Source organism: Staurois parvus, unplaced genomic scaffold (genome assembly GCF_062004578.1).
Source record: "Staurois parvus isolate SC_StPar_1 unplaced genomic scaffold, SC_StPar_1.0 ptg000340l, whole genome shotgun sequence".
Classification (NCBI taxonomy): domain Eukaryota; kingdom Metazoa; phylum Chordata; class Amphibia; order Anura; family Ranidae; genus Staurois; species Staurois parvus.
Genome location: NW_028318136.1, coordinates 3,646,473 through 3,655,253, shown reverse-complemented (window position 1 = coordinate 3,655,253; position 8,781 = coordinate 3,646,473). Strand labels below are relative to the sequence as shown.

The following is an 8,781-nucleotide window of genomic DNA, read 5'->3' as shown; positions in this document are numbered from 1 at the left end:
GCTAACAGGACTTTACTGGTACTGAAGGAGCACACAAAATTAAATAAACATAATAAAAAAGGGGTGCAAATAGAAAAAACACAGCGCCCAGGACCAACTCACTAACACCCTCTTTAAGTGAAATGCCGCTGTGCACAGGTATAAAAACCAAAACATTTTTTTTCAAATATAAAAACCAGCGCAAAACACAAACTATCTCACACCAATCAGTATAGGTGAACAATAATAAATAATAAATATTATACTTTGGTATAAGTGTCAAAAAAATATTAATATTAAAAGTCCAGTGATACATACAAAAACAAAAAAACAAAAAAAAAACAAAAAAAATTAAATAAAAAAAAAACAACAAAACAAAAAACAACAAAAACAAAAATTGTATGGGTCACTTGATTTTTTGTTATGTTAATATTTTTTTTGTTTTTGTATGTATCACTGGACTTTTAATTTTAATATTTTTTGACACTTATACCAAAGTATAATGTTTATTATTTATTATTGTTCACTTATACTGATTGGTGTGAGATAGTTTGTGTTTTGCGCTGGTTTTTATATTTGAAAATAATAAAAAAAGGGGCTTAACCATCCCCAATGACAGAGTTACATCTTCCCATCAACACTTCAGATATGAAACAATGTCAATGCATTTCACACAATGCTGCTTCTACAATATTTTCATGATGACTGTAATAATAATAATAATGTATGATATATCTAATGCATCTCTAGTCATGTAACTCTTCCTGGGAGATATATGAGAAGGTCCTGAAGAAGCATTGTGCAAAACACGATGGCCTTATCATTGTGAAGTGTTAAAGTTATAAATGGGAGGATGTAACTATCACTGGGGATGGTTAAGCCCCATTTTTATTATATTTTAAGAATTTTCGGTACCAGTAAAGTCCTGTTATTCTAGAAATCCCCTTAAGGGGATCAACATTCGTATTTCATAAGTTAAAATGTGGTACCTCCTTGGCAGCTGAAACTTTTTGAATACTTGTAACACAGTAATTTACAGGTTTGAGTAGGATGGCTACTACATACTACAGACCATATGGCCTGACCAAGAAACAAACTCACTCAAATTCAGCAATCAAGATAGAAACTAACATGGGAGAAGTATTAAAATGAAAACCATTCACGGTTACTCTTGTACCCATTCCTTTGAAAATAGTTTTTTTTTAATCATTATTGTTACTTTCTACTTTTCTCTCTTCTGTACTTTTATTATTGGTCTTCAAATATATTTTTGAAAATTACCATCATATTTGTGAATGGGTCCATATTATTATACAGGATTTGTACAGAGCTGCAATGCGTAGATGTGAATAAGCATCAAAGAAAAAAATTCGATTTCTACTCAAAAGGCATTTTCACACAGCAAACTGCATGCATTTTTCTACATTAAAACAGGCAAGTGTAAATAAGCCCTCAAAATCCAACTAAGTTTAAAATAGCTAAAAACTCTCAAGGTGCATCTAAGCAAAAGATGTTCAATGTCTCTCACACTTGCGGACCGTTTGTCCATTTTTCATCTATCTGTTGACGGATGAAAAATGGACATCAATGATCATCCGTTTATATCTGCATCCATCAATATCCGTTTTTTTGAAAGGGAACAAAGCCCTATTTTTGTTCCATTAAAAAAATGGAATGGACAAAAAACGGATGTCATTGGACCAATTGTCAGTTTTTTCATTGCTAATGGATGTAGAAAATCTGATATAAAAACTGATGGCAAACGGATGAAAACCTGATAAAAAAAACTAATGTAAAAACTGATCTAAACATTGTGTTTTTTCGTTGAAAAATGTGACTGAACTGATGAAATGAGCAGTCCGCATGTGTGAAAAAGGCCTTATAGTTCACTTTTTTCTAAAGCACCCACAGCCTAAATAGAAAATCCCATCCCCTGAAATCACATTGAAGAGTGGGATCCTGCATGTGGAAGCAGTGGACTCTCTACATAGGCCTGACACAACCGCTAATTCAGGCCTAAAGCTTTGCAGTCAGTTCATGCTCTCTGCCAATTGCAGAGCTTTTAAATAGCAGGTGGTGTGTCGGACCTCTGTAGAGTGATCGGACCTCTGTAGAGTGATCGGACCTCTGTAGAGTGATCGGACCTCTGTAGAGTGATCGGACCTCTGTAGAGTGATCGGACCTCTGTAGAGTGATCGTTGCTTGTAAAAACATATTTCAAGCCAATATAAAGGGAGGGGGAACCACACAGGAGGTTATGGTGTCACCACTGGCCAGAAACTGAGGAGGCAGAGAACATGTGATCTAGGCCACCCAAGTTTTAGGTCTTAAGATGGAGTTTGGGAACTGTATTTTTTGTTATTCATGACCCTTTTTATTTTACAAAAAAATACAATTTTTTATATTTTTTATATATATGATTTTATTAACACTGTGCCCTATTGATTCATATGCAGTGTGATTATTTTGATCGGTTCCCTTTAAATCTGATGTTCACTTTTAAACCAAAGAAATACTTAACCTGAGAATATGCAAATGCAAATGTAACCAATGTTCTCCTTTTAGAGGAGCTTGGTGCTTCATCACATTGACAGAGAAGGTGGGTTGCATGTGGGCAGATGACTTGTAGATTGCGGCCAAGAGCATATTAAAACACTTAGCAAGTATAAAAAAAAACAATAAAGGGACCGGAGGAATTCTTTCTAGCATAAGCAAATCAAGGCAGATGTATGTACAAAAATTCCTTCCAGGATGATGCGACTGAAGAGCTCTCCTTGGTCACGATTTGGAATATCTCCTCTTCACAGAGTCCCTGTAGAACTGGAAGATTTTTTGGGCAGAGATCTGGGCAGCGGCAACACACTGCTGGAGCTGGAAGGAGAGAGGAGAGCCAGCTATCTGTATTATACACGAAGTAGAAGACACATTATTAAACCCCCAGGCTCCCCGCACCCACCGCCTCCCCCTCCCCCGTATCTACCCGCTCAGTTTATGAACTGCCAGAGGGAGCTGCAGCTATTTGTTCAATTTTAATGATTCTCTTAACATCATTTTATTAAATTGTCTCTCACTCTCTCTGCCTGGGGGGGCGAGTTCTACTAGCACAGAAGAGCGAGAATCTGTACACATGGAGCACAGACAAGTGGGAAAGACGAATACCGCCAGACCCTCCTCCCACTTCTGGGTGATCGAGAAGAAAGGTTTGAGGCCAGTTCAATCAGCCCACTACAGGGTGACTCAGATAGAAGGGGCCATGAGACATGGAGTCTGTCCCTCCCACTGTAGGGTGACACAGACAGCAGGGGCCTTTGGGACAAGGAGTGTGTCCCTCCCACTGTAGGGTGACATACACAGAAAGGGGGCTATGAGAAAAAAAGTGTGTCCCTCCCACTGTAGGACTACATAGACAAAAGGGGGCTATGAGACAAGGAGTGTGTCCCTCCCACTGTAGGGTTTCTCAGACAGCAGGGGGCTTCGAGACAAGGAGTGTGTCTCTCCCACTGTAGGGTGACATAAACAGAAAGGGGGCTATGAGAAAAGGAGTGTGTCCCTCCCACTGTAGGGCTACATAGACAAAAGGGGGCTATGAGAAAAGGAGTGTGTCCCTCCCACTGTAGGGCTACATAGACAAAAGGGGGCTATGAGACAAGGAGTGTGTCCCTCCCACTGTAGGGCTACATAGATAAAAGGGGGCTTCGAGACAAGGAGTGTGTCCGTCCACCTGTAGGGCTACATAGACAAAAAGGGGCTATGAGACAAGGAGTGTGTCCCTCCCACTGTAGGGCTACATAGATAAAAGGGGGCTTCGAGACAATGAGTGTGCCCATCCACCTGTAGGGTGACATAAATAGAAGGGAGCTATGAGACATGGAGTTTGTCCCTCTCACTGCCTGTGTAGGGTGACATAGCTATGTTTTATGGAGACTACCCCTTTTATTGTGGAGTGATAAAGAAGGTCTCAGTGACACTGAAGCAGTCAAGAAAGAGCAAACAGAAGAGGGCGCCTCCATCTAAGTGTAAAATGTACATAAAGGGACATTAAAAATAGAAATATTGCATTAAGTATATGTTGGCAGTGTGCATGTCATTGAGAGAGCTCTCTGAAGAGGAATGATGATGACGACATGCACACTGCCAACATATTCTTAGTAAATGCAATATTTCTATTTTTAATATCACTCATATGTACATTTTACACTTAAATGGAGCCGCCCTCTTCTGTTTGCACTTTCTTCAGTGTACTAGGTATTCAAGACCTGTCTTAGGGGAGCAGCCACCATCTTTAATTTTATTGTATACCTCTTACCATTTCTAAACTCCCCATCACCCAGTTGTCATTATGGTGTCTCAGTAGTGCCGTAGTCTTGTTATATATTTTTACATTGAAGCGGTTTCCTGCCTATGACAGGGTGACAGACAGAGAAGCTATGAGACATGGTGTCTGCCCCCATTACTTACTGAAGGGTGGCTTGGAAAGGAATTATGAGATATGGATTCTACCCCTCCCACTGCAGGGTGACACAGACCGAGAGAAGCTGTGAGTCTTGGAGCCTATCCCTCTCTCTGCAGAGTGACAAAGAAGGAAGCTATGACGTCGCAGCCTGTCCTGCCCACTGCTGGGTGACACAGACAGAAAAGCTATGAGACATGGTACCTACACCAACCCCCCCCCCCCCCCATAATATATCATCTCCGTCCTTTTCACTGCAGGGTGACCCAAAAGGGAGCTTTAAGACACGGAGTCTGTCTCTCCCTCCGCAGGGCGACACAGAAGGTAGCTGTGACATTGTAGTCTGTCATTGCTACTGCAGGGTGACACAGGCCAGAGTAAGCGTTCTTCTTGCAGCAAGGTGACAGAAGGGAGCAGTGAGACAGACTCCATGCCATCTGCTCAGGGTCACAATGACAGACATGAGCTATTACGGGCAAGGATGGGTACCCCGGCGCCACACACAGAGGTTTATGGTCCATGTAATCAGAATTCAGAGGGGACAATCTATAAGTTATGAGATAAATCAGAAAGACTCCAGCAGAGAGAGATTTGTACAGAGATTACATATGATGGGATCGAAAGAAGCAGCAGGCATTGTGAATGCTATGAATTTTTTGACTCCCCACCAGGACTGGAATAGCTAAAAACATGGCTGATATATTATCGGTCTGAATTCATCAACAGCTGGATGTCAGATATTTGGCAGAGATTTTTCCAAGGTATAGAGGCATAGAGACAGCAGTGTGAGGAATCAGAGGAGCAAGAGAGAAGGAATACAGCATAGGACAGAGGTCTAGGACCACAAAGTGGAGTCAGCAGCATCAGTAGAGGAACTGGGTAGTCTTAGGGTCCACCTGGGATCTACACGTTCAGTTCAAGCACAGCCTGATAGGCCGCATTTACAAGGGGGGCTTGTGATTACCTGGGTCTGTGGATGCCAGTTGGGTAACGCTGTGTGATTTCAGTATGCTAGTTATATGGAGATAAATGGTATTCTGTGGGTGTTGTAATAATGCTGCAAATGAATAGGGCAGATGGATGTAAAAATATATCTATGGTCAGTACTGGAACACCACATAAAAACCATTGGGGTTGATTTACCAATACTGGAGAGCGCACAATCTGATGCAGCTATACACAGAGACCAATCAGCTTCCAGCTTTTATTGTCAAAGCTTAATTGAACAAGCTGAAGTTAAAAGTTGATTGGCTGCCATGTACAGCTGCACCAGATATTGAACTCTCCAGTTTTACCCCCCGGTTACATCAAGCCCAACTTTGAAATCATGCGACTTACAGTGAAGTCGCACGATTTCAAAGTCGGGTGAGATGACGATTTCAGGTGCGATTTGCTAGACACCTGACAGAAACATCTATACAAATCGCACCAAAAGTAGTGCATGTACTATTTTAGAAATCAGTGCGGATCCGACCAAGTTGAAACCACACCGATTTGACCGTTCTAATTGTGGACAGTAGGGTGCAACTTGGCCAACGATTTGCAAGTCACATGGCATGCAAATCGCATGCCAAGTCACACCCAATGTGACCGGGGTGTTAGTAAAACATCCCCAATGTGTTTGCAGATTCAAGCACTCCACCCTCGTATACCAATCCCAGAGATACGGAAGCCACTGCACTGACACCCCTAAAATGCACATAGCTAGGGGAGGGGCGAGGGTCACTGTTCTAGATTAACCAGATAATCCTACAGTGGGTATGAAGCTCAGGACAAGGCATCAGCACAAGACCTCCTACGTTCTAGCTCCCTGGTCTCCACCTCCCACGCCCGACTGCAGGACTTTTCCAGGACTTCCCCCATCCTCTGGAACTCACTACCCCAATCCATCAGACTGTCACCTACCCTCCTCACCTTTATGCGCACCTTGAAAACCCATCTCTTCAGGGAAGCCTACCCCACCTTCACCTAACAGCCGATCTCTTCCACTCCTCCTACCACTCCATCCCCCACATCCACTTCCTCCTGTACCACTTTCCCCTCCCTCCTAGATTGTAAGCTCGAAAGAGCAGGGCCCTCGAACCCCTTGTGTATTGGTTTGTTACTATATTGTCTCATGTACTGTCCCCCACTATAATGTACAGCGTTGAGCAAACCTTTTGGCGCTATATAAATACTGTATAATAATAATAATAATCATCAGCAACTACCAGCACCAGTCTACCAGTGCTAAAAAGTGAGTCAGAACTCCTAACAGAAAAAAAAGACAAATGGTGCACCTATGCATTCATTAGTACATCACCATGTATTTTCTTAATGCATGTAGTATAAGTACATGCATTTAACTTGGTGTCAGCCTCTTGCATTGTCCTATACAGCATAGGTCCCCAACCCCCGGACCGGTACCAGTCCGTGGCCTGTTAGGAACCACGCCACACTGAATTCACATGGGAACACAGAGCTGCTGCAGTGTTTTACCGCTCCCACAGCTGTCAGTTCCCAGCTATGGTAGGAGCAGTGGGTAGTGTGGTGTGTGATTCAGCGCATCACATGGCTCCCATTTGTTTTTTTTGTACAAAACTGAAAGTGTACAAAAAGTACATTTCATTCACGGCAATGTAAAGCAGTAGGATGCGCTGCTGTACATTGTCATGCAATTCTGCCCAGTGCGCTGCAATAAAATGCAATGTGCATAGGCTGCATTGCAGTGTGAATGGAACACATAGGAAACAACTGTTTCCTGTGTGTCCTTGCGATGACAGACGTTTTACAATGCAGGAAAACATTGGTCACCACACACTGTGTGAATTAGCCCTACAGCCGCTCTCATCATCGCCGGAGATCCACCTCCTATCAAATCCTATTACATTCTAATAGGAGCACAAATGCTATTGTAAACTGCACATGAGAAGGATCTAGGTTGCGCACTCATTATGAGAGTCTAATGCCTGAAGATCTGAGGTGGCGCTAAGGCGGTGATGCATTTGGTGGCAGGCTATATAGACATACATTACAAAAAATGGCCACTGCCCCAGTCTGGCCTATACAGCAAGGAGCACATGGAAGGGCAATGCATGTCAAACAATAAAAAAAGAAAAATTCTCAGCTCAACTTACCAACCAGCCTGCAAACAAACCAAATGAGCCTCTTCACAGCACCACGATATTCTGCAGTTCCTAGCTCTACAAAATTTTGAGAGCCCCCATAGTAGAGGTACATGTATTTAATGGATAGACCGAGGGCAGGTGAACCTGAGGGAGCCCACCCTTCCTTAAAGGTACAGGAGTGCACTGGACACCCAGCACATAGCACAATGGCTGCCAAGCTGTCCAGTGCGCCCCTTCACCAACAAGTCAACAGTACAAAAAATGGCCACTGCCCCAGTCTATAAACTGGCCTTCACAGCAAGGAGCACATCGAATGGGGACTCATGCCAAACAATAAAATAGAAATTCCCAGCTCAACTTACCAACCAGCCTGCAAACAAACCGAAATAGCCTGTTTAACAGTATGTATTAAAAACGGGTTTAGTTAGCACACATTTGTAAATACATGCGTAAGCTGCAAAACCTCTTCACAGCACCCCGATATTCTAAGTAGTTCCTAACTTTACAAATTTTGAGAGCCACCATAGTAGGGCACATAAACCATATATAGTCATAGCTACAAATACTTTGGTGGGTAGAACAGCATTGTTAGACGTATACATTTCATATGTGTATCCGACTGTTTGCCTAAAGTTCAGCCCCAAAATAGAACTAAAGGAAAAACTTTTTTCCCTATCATGGATAAAATACAGGAGGGTTATGACCCCTGATGCCATCTGTGTCCCATTGGGAAGATTTCCTTTCACTTCCTGTCCCATAGCTGCAACTGGAAACAACAGGAATTCTCTCCAATGTGCGGGAAATCCTTAGCTGTCACCAGAACTAGTGTCCCCATTGGAAGATTTCCCTTCTATTCCGGTACCGGGTGACCACTCATGATTTTGGGTTTTCTTTCACTTTCAGTGATAACAGTCACCAGGACAAATAAAGAGGGTGAATCTCCCTAACAAAAGGTACAGACATCAATAAAAGCCTGACAGAGGTTCTAATCCTCCCTCTCCACCCTGACCAAAATGGAAAAAAAAAAAATTGGCCTTGAGTTATACTTTAATATACTTCCCATACTTTCATACTCCTCATTGCAGAGATGTTTCCATTTTTGCTTTCATATGCAGGTTCTTAACCGCTTCCCGACTACTGCTATAGGGTGGCAGGGCTGCGCAAATTCATGTGATTTTTTTTTTCCGGGTAGGGATCCTGTGCGCGCGCACGACCTACCCACACCACCATTGGCAGATACAGCTG

General features: G+C 42.6%; 1 protein-coding gene across 2 annotated transcripts in view; it reads right to left on the bottom strand.

Annotated features, from left to right (window-relative positions):
* Nucleotides 1-595: 595 nt before the first annotated feature.
* The window catches only part of EXOSC5 (exosome component 5), a 41,540-nt gene continuing 33,354 nt past the window's right edge, over nt 596-8,781 (bottom strand). Inside the window, exons 6-7 of one of the 2 annotated variants that reach the window (XR_016313768.1) lie at nt 2,162-2,850; nt 596-2,104 (exon numbers count right to left, since the gene is read on the bottom strand). Coding sequence is in view for 1 of the 2 variants with exons in the window: in XM_089684252.1 (XP_089540378.1) it covers nt 2,758-2,850 (93 nt within the window). In the remaining variant the exon portion in view is untranslated. Of the gene's footprint in view, nt 2,851-8,781 lie in introns of both variants that reach the window. The other variant, XM_089684252.1, reaches the window with a different exon arrangement.